Source organism: Protomyctophum bolini (genome assembly GCF_963924005.1).
Source record: "Protomyctophum bolini genome assembly, chromosome: 13".
Taxonomy (NCBI): Eukaryota; Metazoa; Chordata; class Actinopteri; order Myctophiformes; family Myctophidae; genus Protomyctophum; species Protomyctophum bolini.
In genome coordinates this window covers 40,376,804-40,397,929 of record NC_137874.1, presented here as the reverse complement: position 1 = coordinate 40,397,929, position 21,126 = coordinate 40,376,804, and the positions used below count along the sequence as shown (strand labels likewise).

At 44.5% G+C, this 21,126-nt stretch overlaps 3 protein-coding genes across 5 annotated transcripts in view; 1 reads left to right on the top strand and 2 right to left on the bottom strand.

Moving 5' to 3' along the window:
* arhgap31 (Rho GTPase activating protein 31) overlaps positions 1 to 5,125 on the top strand; it is a 46,143-nt gene extending 41,018 nt beyond the window's left edge. For all 3 annotated transcript variants that reach the window (XM_080780559.1, XM_080780560.1, XM_080780561.1), the window contains one exon: positions 33 to 5,125. In XM_080780559.1, coding sequence (XP_080636685.1) covers positions 33 to 2,363 — 2,331 coding nt within the window. In that variant the 3' untranslated portion in view covers positions 2,364 to 5,125. The remainder of the gene's footprint in view (positions 1 to 32) is intronic.
* prdx4 (peroxiredoxin 4) overlaps positions 1 to 21,126 on the bottom strand; it is a 204,767-nt gene that overhangs the window by 9,639 nt on the left and 174,002 nt on the right. The gene's annotated exons all lie outside the window — the stretch shown is intronic.
* Positions 14,683 to 15,938, bottom strand: gsx1 (GS homeobox 1; the record flags this gene model as incomplete). The annotated part of the gene is made up of 2 exons (XM_080780122.1): positions 15,350 to 15,938; positions 14,683 to 15,128 (listed from the first exon to the last, which is right to left on the bottom strand). Exons 1-2 carry the CDS (start codon positions 15,924 to 15,926, stop codon positions 14,683 to 14,685), a joined length of 1,023 nt encoding a protein of 340 aa, XP_080636248.1. The 5' UTR covers positions 15,927 to 15,938.

Sequence of the window (21,126 nt, the reverse complement as noted above, 5' to 3'; positions counted from 1 at the left end):
TAAATATAATGTACTCTATTCTGTCCTCCCAGGAAAAGGGATCGTCCCGTAGCGGGAATGAATTATGGTCTGATGATCTCCGCCAAGAGCTGAAAATCACTGAACCTGAACTTGACATACTGGAAGAGACATTCAAGCCCGTGTTCGGTTCCTCGACCACCTGGGAGGACGTCCGCCTGAAGCCAAACGTCCAGCCGAAGAGACGGTGCAGCTCTCCGACCCTCTCTCTGTTTTACAGAGAACAGGCTTCCGGAGCCTGCACCGCTGCCGATCTCTTCCCGTCCGCTGGAGCGCAGCCTGCCAGAAAACAGCACTCGGAGTCCGATATCCTGTTTTCATTTGACAAAGAGTTTGAGTTCCCGCTTGACGAAAACACACAGAAACCTCAGCCTTGTTGTCCTCTTGATTCAAATGATAAGAAAGAAGAGGACGAGCCGCATCGCGTTTCTCCAAATACTCCACCTCAGAAAATGGACAAAGCTGTCGATACCACACACTGGAAAGACGTCCCTGCTGCGCGCGCAGGTTTAGAACTTCCCTCGGAAAGGCACGTCGTGGAAGCTCTGCCGACGGGAAACGCTAGCGCAGATACGGAGCCGTCAACCGCCGCCACCATCCCGGAGGAACCAGGGAAATGTGAAGTTCCTCATGCTGACAGAAAGTCCCCCGGCGGCGAGGCGCCAAAGAAAGACGCGACTCCCGAGGTGGTGAAAGGAGTTCAGAGGCTGTCGCTGCGTCTGAAGGACAGGCCCAGGACCTTGTTGCTGCCCAACCTCGACGATGAAGACGTGCGGCGGAGCGTGGGGAACTTGGAAGAGCTGGACTTCGTGGAGTCCTGGGAGGATCTGAGCTCCACCAAACAGTGGGTCACCAGTCCCCTCCACGAACCCACGATAAGTGAACTGTTTGCCGATGTGCTCGCGGCGGAAGGTCTGAGCTCAAAGGAGGGAAGCGCCTCGCTCCCCTCATCGACATGCAACAAAGAACCTTACAAACCATGTCCTGCTAAGGGGACAGAACTGGTGTCGGGAAGCAACTCGCTCGCTTCCGGTGGAAAACCTGAGATTAAAGGGACCCCTTCGCAGGCTGAGATTAAAGGGACCCCTTCGCAGCCTGAGATTAAAGGGACCCCTTCGCAGCCCTTACCCACCAGACTCGGAGTGGCCGCCAGTAACGCCACACAGACGCACGCGGCCAAGCTGAAACCTACGCCGGCGTCATCATCGTCATTGCAGAGATTCCACAGACAGGCGTCTCACGACTCGGCGGCGTCTCCCTCCGAGAGAAGACCAGAGAACTGCCAAACGACGGCCAAACACAGGCCGACTTCCCTCAACTTGGACTTGGGGCTGCACCGATGCATCCGAGACATCTCCAACCAACAGAGCCACAGTCCCTCCAACCTCAGCTCCTGCCAGCGAGGCTCGCTGACCCCGTCCGGGACCGGCACCGGTACCGGCGGGCTTCCCCCGGAGCTGGAGATGTTCCTGGGCGACCGGCAGGCGCCGCTGCGCCGGAACTCTGCGCCGCCGGTCAGCGTGGCGTCGGTCAGGACGGCGTACATGATAAAGACGTGCCAGGCCAAGGCCGTGCCCGTCATCCCCCCCAAGGTGCAGTACAGTCAGATACCTCACTCCAGACACGAGAAGGACGCGGTCGTCGACACGGGACAGACGAAGGGACAGGAGAAGGAACGCTTACCGAAAGTAAACGCCGCCGCCGCGGAGAAGAAGAAACCCAACAACAACGTCGCGCCACCGCCGCCACCTCGGACCGCCGCGGACCTGAAGGAGGAGCTGGAGAACAAAGAGCCCGCCAAACAACGGCAGGCGAGCAGCGCGGAGAAGACGACGGCGGAGGCGGCTCCCGCGAAGACGCCGTTGTCGTCGTCGCCGTTTCCCGCTCCGGAGCTCCCGGTGATGAGGAGGAAAAACAACCAGAACAACAACAGCCCGAAGGTGGACGTGTTCGTGGACGGCCCCGCCAGAGCCAACCGAGCCAACCTCCTGCAGAGGCCGTCCTTCAGGAACCGGCAGAGGCCTCAGAGCCTCATCCTGCTCAGCCCGCCGTTCCCCATCATGGACTACCCGTCTTCGCTCGGGGGGACGGACGACCACCACCACCACCGCGGCGGCAAGACGCCCCTCTCGCCCATCAAGAGCCTGCCCGACCCGTCGGTCTTCTCCAGGGAGATGGCTCAGGAGAACCTCAGCAGGACGCCGGAGGGCACGTCGTTGGCTCTCCAGAACAAAATGACCATTCCAAAGAGTGGACAGAGGCTGGAGACGTCGACGAGCTGCTTCTACCAGCCCCAGAGGAGGTCCATGATCTTTGACAGCCGGAGCCACAGGCAGATTGAGTGAAGATGGAGCAGGAGATCAGAATGTGATGTAAATACACATGTATAGTTGGAAGCGGTTGATTGAAAGAATAGCGTGGATGATGTGTTGGCATGTTTTACCAATCCAAAAATGAATTTATATTTTGAATCGCTTTAAAAAAAAAAACATACTAATCAAAGATCAAAGATGGGACTTGATGGCAAAAGAGAGACACATTGAAGTCTTGACTTCGTCTTTTTCTGGAACGTCGTGAATTCCTTCGTGGAGTTTGCTTTTTTTTTTTGTTAAGCTGTAAACTTTATTTATTCTTTTAATAACTGTTATATGACGTGAACTTGACTCTTACCATACAATGTATGCATTGGCACTGTGATCTACAAGTGGCGCGCGCTCTCCACTATTTAAAATGAAAAAGGAAATTTTGCTATATTTTATTGTACTTGTTTGCAGTCGTGGAACTGATAGTATAATTCTACACGAGATTCTAATTAACATGTATCGTTGTTTTCATTTATTCTTTTTTTTAAATGTTTTACTGCAAGTCGTCGTGTCGCGACTCGCGACGCATTGTGAGCTCTCTCTGCGTAGAGGTTTGGTTTAGACATCACATTATAGTCACAGACAATCAGAGACCTCCACCTATATGGATAAATATGTCTGGGAAATGTAGATTCAGTGAATGGGCTCAAACTGGGTGGAAAACAATTCCGAAATATGTAACATGACCATGAACCATTGCAAAGACCCCCGGGCAGTGCTTCATACTGGGTCAGCATTAGGATTGTCTTTCTCAAAGTATCAGAGGCATATAAGGTTCGTCAGCAGCCATCTTTTAGCCGCTGTTAAAGAAATGGTAAACGGCGCATTCATATAGCGCCTTTATTCTAGCCTCACGTGGCCAAGACACACACACAGACACACACACACACACACACACACACACAGACACACACACAGACACACACACACACACACACACACACAGCGGAGGAAACCATGCAAGGCACCAACCTGCTGATCGGGAGCAATTAGGGGTTCAGAGCCTTGCTCAAGGACACTAACTTCGACACCAACTCTGGGGGAGCCCACAGGGTTCGAACTAGGAACCAGTGATCCCCCAGACTATAGTTTTGAGGGGGGAAAAGGAGAGGACCAAGTCTACATCTCTGGGGGACTCCAGTCAATGATCAGTATTATATATAAGTTGAAGTGGTTAATGAATCCATTAGAGACAGTAAAATGGGAGAATAACACCCTGCCTCCAATGTGATTTGCTGTTGACTTTAAATACTGTGTGTATTTTGGTTTAGCACTGTTGTGGTTTAGTTAAATATCAAGGTGCATTTCCAAAAGTCAACGAGGTTATCAAGCCAGCGTGGCGATAATGTCCTGGTTTTGTCTCAGGACAACTTACGGATTGGCTGATCTCCATTTTATTTTATTTTATCTCTTTGTATTGTAGTCTAAGACGTAATGTAAATACAGGTATTACAGTAGCTACTGCTGTTACAACCACGAAGTTATGATAGAGAAGACGACAATAGTATGATATACACAGTATGCAGTCAAACCATGAATACATGATAAAGAATAATGAAGATAAAGAGAGAAAAGGGGATAATTTACATTGTTTAGAAAACAGAGACATTAGTCATTGTTTTCGCTGATTCCCCCCCCTTCGTGGGTCAACAGTCAAATCACTGCCACACCAGATTGTTGTGTGGACGAGTATACAGTTACAGTACCATCATATTATGTATTATAAAGACAGTATTTGTATAATAATGTATGAGCAAAAGCAGCATAATATCAGTATTATTAAATGTCGCAAGACGGACCTTTTGTTGTTTTTAAATATAAGTATTTTTTTTGTGTGTGTTCACAATACATATCACCTTACAAAGGGATCACTCAGTCGCTCGGTCTCATCAGTGCATATCATTACAGTGAAGACTAAGATTGTGATAACTTAGTCTAGTTTCTTCTCTTTTTCTGAAGAACATCTCCGAGTTGATTGTACAAAGAAAACTGACGGAGAGAGAGAGAGTATAGGGCAACTCAACCTGCAGAGCTAGACATGCTGTGTTTTGTGTGTATATATTCTAGTGTTGTAGAACCCGAGTCCTTGACTCGTCTCGAGTCCGGCCTCGAGTCCACATCTTTCATTTACTCTGTCTCGTCTCGGTCTGGCCCTTAACTTGACTTGGACTTGACTCGGTCTCAGACCAAAAGGGACTCGGGGCTCCTCCAGCACCGAGTTCACTCGAGTCACTACGATGCAATGAAATACATGGATTATACCCATATTATGAGGAGCCCATTTCACATTAAAATGATAAGAGAAGTGTCTGGGCCGGGGCTTATATAGACAGCTATCTTGTTAAGTAACGGAGTGTGGCTGAAAAATAGCAGTGACCTACATAGCGCGCCACTCGGTGGCACGCTATGAGCTTGTAGATCTGCCCAAAATGGGTTAAGGTGCACTCGACTACAACAATACCGTATATATACAGCGTTGTGAAGCATCAGCTGAGCACTCGGCTCAGACTACACAACGTAAATAATTAAGTTATTTGTCTGAATCAAGCATGTTTAAATTACAACAAATTAACAGCTACAACATGGTTTACAACAAATTAACGGCTATACAACATGGTTTACAACATTTATTTTTCTTCCCAATGCAGTATTATATACCATCATCAGTTATGTGGTTGTTGTTTAATGACAAATTGTGTATTAGCCAATAATTCCATGGACATATTTTCCTGACATTGGCAATAAAGAACGAGAGGATTTATTATCATAAAGTCATATGATCATTGTGTGCTTGTTGTTACAGTATGGGGAATGTGTGGAATGGTAGAACTTGGGGTCCGGGGTGAGGGTGTCCCCAAATGGACCGTTACGGGTCTGTAACTCTGATAGTGTTGAACCATGCAGGGTCCATTTGGTTCCATTTGTAACACTGTCAGAGTTACAGGTATCCTTGAAATAAAATAAAGATTCACACTCGTGTGAAGTGAGGGGCGCTCTTATACATCATAATACAACTACAACTGCCCAATCACAATCTGCGTCCTCACTAACTGCCCAATCACAATCTGCGTCCTCACTAACTGCCCAATCACAATCTGCGTCCTCACTGTTGTCTCACTGTCTTCAATGTTTCAAGTGTTTACAGACAGACCCTCAAAGCTGGACATAGGACGGGCTAGCGCCCCTCAAAAGATCACACTTGTGTGAAGTGAGGGGCGCTCTTATCATCATCACACATCACATTCCATGCCTATAGCCAATCAGGGGAGCACATTCCGTGCTCATACACACAAAACTGTGCATCCTGGGCCCATTCCGCGCACGCACAAACACACAGAGAGTATGACTGACCGGATGGCGCGGGTGCAGCGTGGACAGTCGCGGCATCCCGGGTTCGATTCCGGCTGTGTGGAGACCGCGTCGTGATGCTTCATGTCCTTCCTCTATGTCCACGCATCATACAGATGTCTGATATTGGTTTTATTCGTCATCTTTCAACTCCTCCAGTCACCAAGACAAAACTATAATAAGGAAACAATGACATTTTGTTCAGTTTTTGAGTCCTTACAACATTGTAAACAGTAGTTAGAGTCCACACATGTGCATTCAAATGATCAAACAAAGTCCATAGTTCTACATTACAGCAACATTAAACCATCCACAACAACACATCACAATGAAATCACAAAGAATATGTACCGTGTGCGCCTTTGAACCATGTGCAGATTGATTAATATCGTCTCTCTCTCTGACGTTCCCAAAACATACAACTTTTCTCCAGGAACTCAGTTCAACCTCTGACCCTTACTGACAGGTGACGTCATGTGAATGACGTGACACTCTGATCATGTGACTCCCTTCCAAAGGGTGCATTTTTACCATGTAATATAACCTTTTGACATATTTATTGCCATTTTTTTATTCTATTTATTCATAATGAAATCAACCTTTTTATCCAAGTATGATCATAAATGTTCAGCACAACCAAAACCATATTTTATATAATTTAAGTTTATACCTGAAACCACCGTCTCTCGTTCTGGGACAGTTACACTCTCTCTTCCTGCCTGTCTCTTCTTCTGTTCTGGAACCATAAACACCTGTTGAAAATAAAACTATACGTTAGGATCTTAAATATTACAAGAGTTTCACTCTTTTTCCAAGCATCAGCCAAATGCCTGAAATGTAAATGATGTAATGATGTAAATTATGTGAAATATGCATATTCCTAATGGATATCGTTCACTGCAGACAGAGAGGGGAGGGGACCAGGTAGGTTGCCTTGCCTTTGTCTCAAAGTGTGGCTCTCTGTCGTTCTAAAGAACACTTTTATTATAGTGTTGAGCATACCTATACCTGACTGTAATAGTTTGTTTACCACACATCAAGAATATGACTGTTAGGATGAGTTTGATTTATTATTATATGTCCATGTACTGCACACAAAGGGTCCCATTTAATATCATTTATTTTTCCTTTTTTGAAAAACATTGAGTAGTTCAAACAGCCGATTTGACACATGTGTCTGTGCCGCCCATCCATCGCACGAGACTCAGAGTTCTTTTTTACTGCTGTTTATTAACACCACTGTGCTGTAAAACACCGTAGAACTGACATACAAAACAAAACACACAAAACATTAACTTGGGACATATTGTTACATTCACGATAATACATAAACCTTCACAAACAAATACAGTACTGACCACTTTGCCTGCTTGCACATGAATGGGGGGGGGGGGTCTTTTCTCTTCTTTTCTTTATTTTACTTTACTTCATTTCTTGTACTTAACTTTCTTCTGCTTTACATTTTACAGTTCACTTTACTTCGTTCACTTCACTTCTCTTAGTTTACTTTACGTATTCTGGTCTACTTTGCTTTCTTCCTTCTGCACAGAGCTCTCTCTCTCTCTCAGTGATCTGCACAGAGCACTCTCCTTCAGTGTAATGAAGCTTCTGCCCTCTCTCTCACTCACAAACAGGTGTAACCAACAAGCTTAATTACCCAAACACAGATGCAACCAAGACACATAATGGGAAACCCACAGCACATTCAACACACTGAGAGCGCCCCCAAGAGGACACATACTGAAACATGAAAACCTTGACATGGCTGCAGTAACATTGAAGATAAGGGCTAATAAAGCACTGACGAAAATAGAGAGAAAGTGCCCAACCCTCATGGGTTTATAAGACACCATTTTGCACTTACAGTATCCTATATATATATAATACATTAAATTACACCTCCTACTGTGTTCTGTCTTCCCTCCCAAGCATGACAAATTAAATCTGCCACAACGAAAGCTCCTTTAACAAAAACACGTCTATATTTCATAATCATCTAACAAGGAAATCACCACAAATATAGAAGACATCTCTTTACTGACAAATATATACCTCTCTACTGTATGTCATCATATTTAGGGCAATAAAAGAAAACGTTGAACCTCGGAGGCCAAAATACAAAATGGACACGAACACAGGAAGCTCTCCACCCAGGTATAGGTGACATGGCTCTCATCCTTTACCACCAACTATATCTGGTTTGTCTTGTCACTGTGGCAGAGTTTTATACTCAGCTGGAGATCATTAGTTTGGACTCCACCATGTCACGGGGTAGATTAACACATACAAATACAAATACACAAAAATAACTAATATAAAAACTCCATGAACTACTGTACATTACACTATAAATTATTCTACTACAACATTACACTACAACAATATCCTTAGCTATTCTAAATACTCATTACCTCCCTGCCATTCTGACTTGGTCCAGCCCAATTACACTGGAAGACAGCAGCAACTTCTACAGGTAGCCTACATGTTTCAATCCACACATTGCATTTCTCTGTTCTGTTCTCTTCTCTATATATTGCACATATTTACAGTGCCAATGTGCTGTGCATGTTGACATACTCCACTACATCTCAGAGGGAAATAAATTGTACTTTTAATCCACTACAAGTCAATTACCGGAACTTTAGTTCATAGTTAGTAGTTAGTTAGTTAGTTAGTAGTTTGTAGATTGTTATCATTATTACAAAACATAGGCCGATCTGCAATTGTGAGCTTGTAGATCTGCTATTGGCTTAATATCAGTTTGAGTAGTTGTCTACTTTGAAAACATCTTCCATTTCTTGTCATTTCCACCAGATGACGCTACTGTCCCGCATTTTTTCCCCCATTGCAGCTAGTAGCATACAAACCAAATCTTTGGAACAAGCCAGGCATAAACTGTTGGTTGAAAAACTTATGGAAAACTATTTGTCAGTGATGTCTGTAGTCTGTTGACTGGCTCTTAGTCCAGCTGCGTGGATAGGATAGGGTAGGCCTACACAGAAAGTGGTGGTGGTGGTGGTGATTAGTTCAATGTTTTGTTTTATCGGTTTTGTTATTGTGAGCGAGGCGAGCCGTATTATTATTTTATTCACCATTTTGTTTACAGGCAAGAGCTATAGGCCTAAATATATAGACAGTAAATATATGCCAGGTCTATAGCCTACTTTATTATATAAAGGGTAAAATAGTATTGGCTAGTATGACTGAAAATAATCCACTTACTGCATGCATCCCTCGGCCACCAAAAACGGCACGTCTAATTTCCGCATCCATCAATGTCGTCCAATCAAATCAATGATCACCAGCCGTGCGTGCTTGAGTGTTTGTGTTTGTTTGGCTGGGTGATGGGAGAGACGACGTGGCCCGCGTTTCTTTTATGAGAGAAACGTGCGGCTCTTTCTTATACAAAAGTCAGTTCCAAGTCAGTGCAGTTCATTATTTGTCGACCTTTGACACCAGCCGGTGTATAGAGTTAAATAGCCCTCGATTCTTTCTCCCCTGGGCAAACACTCTCTGCCCCCCCCCCCCCCCCGGTATGCATATTCAATTAGAGAGAGAGAGAGAGAGAGAGAGAGAGAGAGAGAGAGAGAGAGAGAGAGAGAGAGAGAGAGAGCGAGAGGGGGGGGGGGTATAATGTAACAAACAGGTGCCAGAGCCCGTTCATGTCAGTGCTGATTAGTGGACTTGTTGCTGTGCTGCTGTGTCCTGTCGCAGTGTCGCCCTATGAATTGAATATGAAGGACCCTAATGCAAACAAGCCATGTGTTTTATGGGGGTCCTCTTGTAGCAGACCTTGTATTGAACTGTACTTTTCATGTCATGTGCTTTTTCTTTATTTTATTTTGAATTTAATTTTTTTCCCTGCAAAATTGTTCATAAAGTATATTCAATTGATCAAATCAAAGTGTTGTGTTGTGTTGTGCACGCTGCGGTTCCAAAAAGATCGGGGTTATTCTTTTGGGAGAAAAATAAAAAAATTAATTCTAACTTTCCATTTTGTGCAGTGTCGTCCAATATCATTTGTGTTGTTTGTGGAGTCTCCTATGATTCTCTATCCCTCTCGAGACACGCACTGACTCACTGCATGGTTGTTTTGTTGAATCCTTTGGAGAACCGTATAACTTTGACTTGTTTTGGAGACAAAGACAGAGTTTTGAAGTTTCTCCAGTCCAAGCCAAGGTCATGATCATCAGTCAGTTTGTTTGTAGCCTATATATGCGCAGTGCCTGCAGTGACTGACGTGTCGTGTGTGTGCGTGTGGCTGCATGCATGTTCACGCCGCCGTGGTGAAACTTTGCACATTTTGAGAAATGTCTAAACGCTCCAAAATGTCCACGAGACGAGGGAAGTTATAGCCTATACCTCAGGCATCATGCAGGGTGATGCTTTGTTTAAAAATATATATTAAAAATAGCAATAATAAATAAATACCATAAATACATCGAAATGTGACCGAATTTAATGCAAAGTGACGCCACTCGTGAATTGTTGCCTATATATATATAGCCTACCACATTCTGTGTTGAGTCGAAACTGTTCATGCTTATCTTAACAATGTTTTTTCTTAAATACATTTAGGGCTTATATGTTAAAATGCTATTATGATGCATTCTAATGAAAATGTACATAGGTACACGATGTGAACATTTAAAACCGCATTTACATTTGACACAAATATTGAAATAACACATAACTCCATCTGATATTTTTGGGAAGATATATGTCTATACATATCCATATTTATATATCCACAAAATGTTGTGAGGGTAAAATGTTTAAAAGTGTAAACATCACAGTTCTCTGTGAAAACAGCAACCCTATACAACAATAACCAACTGCCGAATAACACGGTTTTTAAAAGAAAGAAAGAAAGGGAAAAAAAAGCATACACAAAATTCTCTTTGGAATTTGCGTAAAAATGCGCCCCTAAATGTCTTATAAACATGTTTACAAAGGCTACTTTGTCTAAATTCGTGGCCAATGTTTCATATAGGCTGCTGTTTGTGTGTGCACTTCTATTGGGACTTGAGTAAGTTTAAACCGTCGTTTAATGCGCATTGCCACAGAGAGCCACGCGGGAGCAAAGAGCCCTTCATTGAGAAGCCACGTGTCCGTTTCCAAAGCCTCTCCAACTTAACCAGCTCCTTTGTAAACGTCTAACCCACATCGGCACAGCGTCCCTCCACATAAAGGGATTTGCAATTTCAAGATATTTCAGCTTAAATGTTTTTGACAGTTCCCTCGCTTTTACCTCGGCTTGGTTATTTCAGCGGTGCCAAATGGGTCACCTTGGGTTGGCTGTCTGCGCGCAAAAGGGGCTTTTGCGCGCATTCAGTCTGAATTTTTTTTCCAACTTTCCTTGACGGGGAAACCAGCTGCTGGTCGTGAAAAGACGGCTTATTAATTGTCCTTTGTCATGCAGAAATGCTTGATTTCTAAAGAAACGTACAAAGGGCTCTTTTTCAGGATTCAAGTATTTTGTTTCGTGCGTATTTTCAAACCATCGAATCAGCTGCTGCGCTCCGGCGCCCCGTCTACCAGACTCTCAGGTACTGACGGGCCCGGGCTCCCCTCTTCTTTGTCCCCTTTTAATGCTGTTGTAAATCGTGCAGACTGATTTGTTACAAGCTGTTCTTTTAATCTGATAGATAAGAGACATGTCAAAGAAAGGCCGTAAATAAAAAATTAGCCGGAATAAAAGACAGGGGCGAGTCTGCGAGATGGGAGCCTGTTGACTCAAGCGGCTCTCGAGCGTCAGGGGTGCTCCACTGCTTCTGGCAGGGTTACGTCAACAAGACTCCTTTCTTCATGGTCTAAAAAGACACCGTGCTCCTTTTTTGCTTCAATGAATTGATCGGCACAAAATTAAGAATAAATAAATTGAGCATTTGGAGCAGGGAGCGTATAAGCTCCCCCAGGGCGCATACCCCCGGGCTATTGAATGGATAAAGGGCGCTTTTTTCTTTTAGCTTTTTTTTTTGCTTTTGCTTCATGGAGGAGTAAGGCTATAGTGAGCAAAATGGGGCTCTATGGTGCAATTAACAAAATAGTCTAATCCCATATCTTAACAGATGCAAATGTCTGGGGGTTTTGTTAAAAAATGGTTAAGTGAACAATTAAATGAAAGTTTAACATGAGAAACTTCACGTCCCCGACGCTATATTTATGCAGCATAATATGCAACGGCCTATTTAAGAGGCGCCTTATATTGTATGGTCCGTGCGGTCTAATGATACGTTTTAAAGGAAGTAAAATACCATTTAAACTCTATTCCACACAATAAATGTAATTTTCTTCAGCCATGGTTGATTCAGAGACCGTCGGGCAGCGGTGCGTAAAATACGCAAACCAAAAACAGGACATGAAGGCTGCATGTGTCCTTAAAAATAACACACCGTGTCCTTAAATAAATGTTTGAAATAATAATAAGTGCATGCATTTTTTTTCTTCAACCACAGCCACAAATCTCATATACACACATGTCGTCTATAATCTTAACCAGATATCACATGAGGCTCATTGCTTAAACTGCATGAAAAACTAAAACGTCAAATCGTGGCGTAATTGTGTTGTATATCCATCCGGATTTTGCAATGTATACAGGCATACAAAGTAGCCTTTAGTTATTTACATAATTATTTTTTTTTAAAACACTAAATCAAATCAATACATTTATGATCTGCAATGAATTGAACGCCGTTGAATGAATATAAGGGCTTAGAGAGAGAACGATTAGATCACACCTGCGGAAGTCATGAAAGTGAAAGCTGTCGCGGTTGATGTTGACAGTAGAACAATGCCGGGGGGGTAATATGGACGCCTCTTCTCTCTCTCTCTCTCTCTCTCTCTCATCAGATTCCTCGTTCCACACACAGATAAATGTATTAGGAGACTATACAGTCCCGTCTGTGTGTGTGCACTTGAGAACTCCACGGTGTTTTATTGAGTCAGTCACACGAGACGGATCAGGCGTAGATCAGATAAAGATTGTGACAGCAAGCCAGCAGCAGCAGAGCCCTGTTTGTATACGGGGCCGTTCTGGGAAAAAAAGAAAGGTCCCCGGCAAATAATAAGGGGGCCCTCCACCACCACCACCACCATTTAATGTTTGGTGTTTGGAGTGGAGTGTCCCCCGGGACATGATCCCCCTGTCACTTAAATGCTGAACCATAGAGATTACCAAGCATTTAATTTACTCATGCACTGCAGGCAGGGGACTGAGGGGAGTCAGTGGTTATGTGGTGGTGGCTCGGTGAATGGATCCTATCTATCTATCTTCCACACATCGCTTGGAAGAAGGAAGGAATCTGCGCGTAATGTTGAGTGAGCTAAACATCGATGGACGAATCAGTCGAATCTGCAACTGCATGCATATATCTCCAGTCCAAACTTATTGATTTGTGTGCGTCCACGAAATAAACAAAGAAACACCTTTCTTTCTACCCCGCAGAGGGAGAATAGAAATGTGTCCTTGACCTTGTCAGCCTTTTACTATATAGCCTTCAGTTCATCATATCTGCTATAAAATGCCCTATAAATACAAAAATATCAAACCAAATATAGACGTGTGCACAGCAACTCCTCCCCATCCATCCAAATGATTATATACGAGATAGACTGTGCTTATTTCTTAAATGTGAATAAGTCTGACGTTATATCTGTGTGGAAGTTATACTGATGGAAGTGTTTTTGATATATGGTTTAAAAATGTATTTTATTGTTCTACCTGTTGCTGCAAGAGAGAGCAGATGCAAATGTACATAAATCTAAACAGTATTTTATCTAAAGACCTGCACTCAGCCTATACTTATTATAGCCATGCACTGTTACTCATGAATACCTGATTTGATTATCAAATGGGCCTATAAATATGCATTCATATGCATCATGTATAGGCCTTACTATAATCTTCTCACATTTCAGATGTGTGTGTGTGTGTGTGTGTGTGTGTCACTGTGTGTGTGTGTGTGTGTGTGTGTGTGTGTGTGTGTGTGTGCGTGTGTGTGCGCACTGTGCAGTGTGCGTGCATGCGCTCCCAGTGGTGCGCAAGAGTAAAACGTGCGTAAAACTCATAACACAATTAACGTAAGCTGCCGCTCAGAAATATCATTTTTTTATTTAAGTAAGTATCAACATTTTTAAATAAATAAATATGTTTTTTCCCCGCCACACATTACAATAACTGACGATATATAATTTCAGATTAAACCTCAGTGAAATTATATAGTCTCCAGTTTAAAGAGTGAATCTAAACATTATTATTATTATTCACAATGTATACAAAAAAATACTGCTGTCTTTCCACCCCCCAAAATAATACTAATAAACAAATGTTGCTATTCATATTTGGGTTCGTAAATACAATGCCTATTATACCACATTTGGATCGGCAACAACAGTTCATTCAGTGGGAGCGTTTTTCAGAACAAAAACTACAAAATGGTTATTATACGTACAACATGTATACAAATTACTTTGCAGGGGGGGGCAAAAAATCCCCTGATTTATAGATCCTCTTCTATAATAGATATGTACAAGATGTGAACAACAGAACACAGTTTGGAGTCGGACGGGACTGTTTTTGGCTGCATGTATTCATTATGGGCCCGGCTATCTTGCGCATATATCTCTTATCCCTAAACTGTCTGTATTTGCCATTTCTTACTATATTTTGAAAAACATTTTAAAATAGTTCAAATAGCCAATCTACAAGCTCACAACGTGTCAATGTAGATCGGCTAGTTGAACTATTTTAAAACGTTTTTTTTTTCTTCAAAATTGTATAAGAAATGGCAAATAAGTTTTGGGACAAGGGGTGGCGCAAGATTTAGACCTATATATATTTAACTTCACAGGTCACACACCGACCGACCAAAAAAAAAACATTTCTTTGGGGGTGTCTCTCTCTGTCTCTCGTGGGGGAGGTGATGATGGACGGACGGACGGACTAAATTCAAGGGGACACGGAGGACAAGTCCACGTCTTCCTTCTCGGACGAGGATGAAGACGGCGACAGGGGCGGCGACATCATGGCGTCCTCCTCCTCTTCCTCCGAGCATCGCGCGGAGGACGAGAGCGACGTGGACGAGGAGCCGGAGCACTTGCAGCCGTGCCCGTTGCCTCCTCCCCCGGTCCTGTGTCCCCCGCCGGGGGGCCCTCCTCCTCCGCCGTGGTGATGGTGGTGGCCTCCCTTGCCCTCCTTCTTGTGCTTGACGCGGCGGTTCTGGAACCAGATCTTCACCTGCTTCTCGCTCAGGTTGAGGTAGGTGGCGATCTCGATGCGCCGCAGCCGCGAGAGGTACATGTTGGACGTGAACTCGCGCTCCAGCTCCAGCAGCTGCGTGCTCGTGAAGGCCGTGCGCATGCGCTTGCTGCTCTGGAGTTTGCTGTTGCTGTTTTCTGTCAAAGCAGAGAGAGAGGGAGGAGAGAGAGACCAAAATTAGGGAAATATTCATATTGTCATAAATGCTTTTAATCAGAAATGTCAGACCAGACGACTTAAGCTTTCCAGATATATAGACATGGACCCTTATATACCAAAGGGGTCCAACATTACCCAAATTGGAGTTATAGGCCTAATTAATAAGGCAAAAGTTCAGCTAAAGTTTCAGTCAACTCACCGATGGAGATGCAGTGGAACTGCCGCGGGTCCGGCACCGAATAGGCGGCCTGGTAGATGGAGCCGTGGTGGTGGTGGTGCGCGGCCAGGTTGATGGCGTGGTGGTTGGAGGACGCGTGGTGGTGGTGGTGGTGGTGCTGCCGCGACAGAGCCGCTGACGCAGCGGCGGCAGCGGCAGCGGCGGCCGCTGCGGCGCCGTGGCAGTACTGCGAGCCGAAGGCCGAGGCGGGGAACGACGCCTTGAGCAGCGGCGGCAGGCCGGGAGGCGACGCGGCGGCCGAGGAGGCCGAGGAGTGGTGGTGGGCATGGTGGAGCTGCGACGCGGCCATGCACAGCGGGCAGAAGCACAGCAGGCCCGCCTTCCTGGAGTGGCACGAGGAGGAGGAGACGACCGCCGCCGGCGTCAGGCCGGCGTGGTGGTGGTGGTGGTGCGCCGGGTGGTGGTGGGAGGAGTGGTGCAGGGCGTACGGGAACAGAGGCGGGCTGGGGGTGTTGTTGTTGTTGTGGTCGGCGCCTCCGCCCTTGGTGTCGCTCGCCTCGCGTAAAATCAGGGAATCCACGAGAAAAGACCTCGGCATGTTTGCGGACTTGTTGCTCTTCTGTCTTGTGTCGGAGTCGGTCTGCTCTGCGGCAGTGTGAACAGACGAACGGACGGACGGGACGGATGGAGAGTGTTTGAGTGTCGGTGTTGTCCTTGCAGGTTGGACAGCGCTGTGGTGCTGAAGCCACACTGCTCGCCTCCTCCTCTTTAAATAGGAGAGGAGAGGACCCCGGTTGGTTGGTTGGCTGGCTGGTCCGTGATGTGACGCCGGGTATACGCGGGGCTGAGCCTATGTGAGAGCTCTCTCCTCTGCAAAGTCTTCAATAGGTTTGTGTGTGTGTGTGTGTGTGTGTGTGTGTGTGTGTGTGTGTGTGTGTGTGTGTGTGTGTGTGTGTGTGTGTGTGTGTGTGTGTGTGTGTGTTGCCTGCATGCTTTTTCTCTTTGGCATTCCCACTGCACGCTTCCCCATTATTTCACTTGTTAACTAAATTAACTGCATAATGTACTCCATTCTTGCCTCGAGCCGCCCCACCCACGCCGCGAGAGGCGGCCCCCATTCTACCCCCTTTTTTATCATCACTTATTTTATCATATAGCCTCGATTTGGCAAAGAAAACATTCCTGTCACTTTCTTTTTTTTGTTTGTTGGTTTTGTTTTGAGAAGTCCCGATTCAATAGGCGGCATGCTGCAGATGCAGACGGGATAAAGTGCGTGTTATACGCGGTTGTGGTGGTGAGATAAATCTCATGTTTAGTTAAACCACATGCAGGTGCAATACACCGACGAGGTCTTTAAAGTGCATTCAGTTTATTATTATTCAATGACAGGTTTTTCGGTCCTGGTATAAATGTGGTAAAGTTATGGGAAACTTTCTTATAAAAGGCCCGAGTGTCTGATTCTAGAAATCTTCAGCTATCATAAGTATAACCTATTCGTAAAATATGTATTTTAATAAATATCCTATAGTTTAATATATATAGGCACACATCGACAAAACAGGGGTATATATATAAGCCTAAAGCTGCTTTATTTTCCTTATATAGGAGGCGGCTTAATAAATGCCAGCATTGCAAGCTGATTTTTTTTGTGTCTCCCCCGCCGTATACAAAAAAAAAAGCTTTGAGTATGAATGTATATTCATTTAAAAAAAGGTTCATGTGTCATTTCTGGTTGCACAAAAAAAAAGGACAAGTCATTGCCCGGAGGCACCGCTGCTGTGTTTAAGGAGCGGTGATTAATTCCTTCTCGCTCGGGCCCCTGCCGGGCAGGAGTCCGGGGTTGGGAAAAAAAGAAGAATATGTAAAAATAACCAGGTTTTCAGCACTCTCTCCGCGGCCCGTATTGAATGTCATTGTGGAGGGGTTTCAATGAGAGAGAAAGAGACTCGAATTAAAGTGTGTGACAGCGGAGGATAGACGCCACACAAAGGCCACTCTGTCAGAGAGAGAGAGAGAGAGAGAGAGGCCAGTGCGCGCGGCGCGTGAACCCCCCCCCTCCTCTCTCTCCTCGCCCTGATTGAATTAAGTAATAAGAAAACATTTTCTTTCACTTTAGACTCTGAGCTAAACAACACCTTCAAAGGGGGGGGGGGGGGGGGGTTCATCCATAATGTGTGTGTGTGTGTGTGTGTGTGTGTGTGTGTGTGAGTAAATAATGTCCATTTCTCTTCCTCTCTCTCTCTCTCGCTCTGCATGGTGTTTGTGTGTGTGTGTGTGTGTGTGTGTGTGTGTGTGTGTGTGTGTGTGTGTGTGTGTGTGTGTGTGTGTGTGTGTGACAGACATATGCACACAGTCAGTCACAAACACTTGACACAAGAAGAAAGAATTAAAGTATGGGAGCCATAACATATGTGACCAGATTTGACTGCAGAGAGCCTGCAGTGCATACCGTCGCGCAAATTCCAAGTTTTTTGTTTGTTTGTTTCTCCCGAAATGAGTTAATAGCACTGCAGGCAGACTCTTCACATTATAGAGCATGTCTGAAATAAGTGTCAGAGAACAACTAACTATAAAGCCCTCGGTATCATAAGTCGACCCATAGATGTTTTACTTAACTTATAAAAGTTTCAATACTGATACTCCGTTATAAGGTCCGGAATTCAAAATATATTTGAGTAAAAGTATAGCCTATACAAACGCATAGAAATGTAAAGTAAAATATACCAACAGTAAAATTAGGCCTGGTCTATATACGCTCATTTCAAGTTATCAAATGTATAAAAAATGCGCATCTTCGCATTGTGAGCTTTATAGGAACGGCTATTTTCAAATGGCCGAAATATAAGGGTTTCGCCGTATATAGCTACAGAATTGTACAACAAGCATTCCCTTTTTTTAATGCACAATTCCATTCTGCATGTGCATGCAACGCATATACATGCACATACAAAAAAACTATGGCACGTGTCTTGGTTGCTCATATCACCGTTTTGTTTTCAATGTTTCCTTTGACATGCATGCGACAATTATAGCAGGAATATTATTCCTCTAACCATCTTCAGCTTCCATTTTTCAGAAGCACCGTTCGGGACCCATCCATCCAAACATCCACGCACACCCACACGCACACGCGCGTGCACACACACACACACACACACACACACACACACACACACACACACACACACACACACACGCCACACACACACACACACACACACACACCCACAAGCACACGCACGCACACGAAGTGGCTCTTCAGCCCCGAATTGACGAATTACGCCCACATAATGGCGTGATGGGACTGTTTTATACCTCATAAAAGTGACTACAGACTCTAGCCTCGTGCCACTAATCTAGCATAAAAGGCAGACCTGTAATTATGTGGACATTATGACCAGTTGAAGCATTAAATGATGGACCTGCCTGCCTGCAGAAGTCTGTGTCATTATTATCAGCTATGCAGTGATTTTCATATTCTATATTCGTGCTTTCATGATTTCATTTCACAGCATGCATAGGGCTATGAATATAATAGGCAAATCTTGTGATTCATTCAACGCCATATAGATAGATAGATAGATAGATAGATAGATAGCCTAAAGGCAATACTAAAGCCTATATAATTGGTTGTTGATGTGCAATACAACACTGTACATAAAATAACACAAAATGGGATGCTGAATTTCGATGCGAATTATTGAAAGGGATCATTTGGTCAATGCGTTACATCAACCGGTCACAGATGTAGCCTATAGGCTACACTACAGCGCTGCTGCTGTGGGACAATACGGTGTCTGGTCTTGACATAAAAGGTATAAGGCCCATACCATATGTATTATCAAAGGGCCTAATTTTCCCCTGATGTGCAGCCGATAGTCGAGGCCACCACCCCTGCGGAGTGGAATAGAGGCTTTCCACACACGGGTCAGTCACGCGGGGAGGGAGCGAGGGAGGGAGGGAGGCTCATCCTAATTTGCAATCCCGACTGGAGACTGACAAATAGTTTTGACCTCCCTCTGGAGGCGGCGGGGCAGAAGTGCAAAGAATCTAATTCCACACGATAATGACGAGATAAATAATAATCCAGCCACGCACGGGAAAATAGGCCTGCACACTTATACCACAATGATGATGATCCTCCCACCACACACACACACACACACACACACACACACACACACACGACGGCGGAGAACATAACATTGAAGTTTATAGGGCTATAGCCTATACTACAGCGAGTTCCAAACTCAGGGAACAACATTTTTCCAACAAGGGGTTTATAGGCTATTATATTATTCACCATTGTCTATTCAGGTGAGATGAAATTCCAGGCTACTACACTACTTACGTATACATTACATTACAAGCATAAATTAATTCTCCAGTCCAAATATAGCCCCTAATTTGTCAACACATTGCAGCCGCATATAAGCAGCAGGTGCATGCCGTGGGTTTGTTAAACCCCATTCGAAAACCACCACGACAGATTCTATAAACCTGAACTAGTAAATTATTTATAAGATATTATTAAGTGCCAAACAATCGGCCGTCAGTCACTCAAATTCAAAGCCTCGTCATGATCATAATAACATACTGACCATCTTAATTCTGTCGCAAGCTGCGCCGTTAATTCCACCAGAAGCACATGCATTTTCATGGGCTTGTATGTATAATTATACCCAATGGATCTCGTGCCTCGATGACAAAAAGCAGTTCAAGTTTATGGAGATGTAGTCAATATCTCCTTTTTTTTTGCTTTTATATAATATATATAAGTATGATGAATAATTCATCGTTCTAAAGACATACTGCAACTGTCCCCCCGCGCGCGCGCGCGCAGCACTTAATATACTTAAACACCCACACATTTCTAATACAAATGACGGTTTTTTTTTAAAGTCTTGACAGTGTAACAGGATTTAGGGTCCCTCTGGGGCCGTGGGCCCCGCCGCGCAACGGCCGCGCCTCGCCTCGCCTCGGAGGATGGATGGATGGATGGATGGAGGGGCGCTTATAGTGTGACCGCCGCGCTGACAACAGAGCACCGGCTGCATGAAGCCTGCAGGCAGCGCCGCTAATCTGGCCCCGAGGCACCAACTTCTCCACGCAACAGAAACAGACCCTCCCGAGTCCCGCATCATCATCATTCAAGACCATCCAATGATCCCAAAGCCATATAAGCACCTTCTATTATTTGGGGGACGTACACAAAAGGAACAGGGGGGTGAGGGTGAGGGGGGGGGGCTGATTATCATTCATAATGCTGGCCCGGGCTGTGCAACACCATCCACCACCAGTCCAACAGACATGATGATGGACGGATAACAGCTGACACGTATAAGTAGGTATAAGTACCAGCTGAATGGTGCCTGGTGGCGCAATATGGTCGAGCTATAGGGAGGCTAATGAATCTTAAACAGAGAGAGAGAGAGAGAGATGTTGTCACTTGACTTGACAGAAACAAGCTGTCTGCTTAAAGATGGATATCTATATACTTGTTGGTGGTGATGGCTGAATGATTCATTTTGAGTCATGAATTCATGATGGGATCATGACGATGATGATGATGTGAGTGCTGGAGGGATCTGGAAATGTAGGCCCTGTACAATTCAAGTGCACCTTTTAATTTTATTACACTATACTATTCTGTATGTCAACACTTCATATAGAATTAGTATGTAATTTAAATATTTATATTGTTTATTATTTCAGAAAATGTAGACTTACTATATTTATAGGCTATATAGATCAAAATGTTTAATTTGACTTACAAATTCAAATTATATATAGCTATA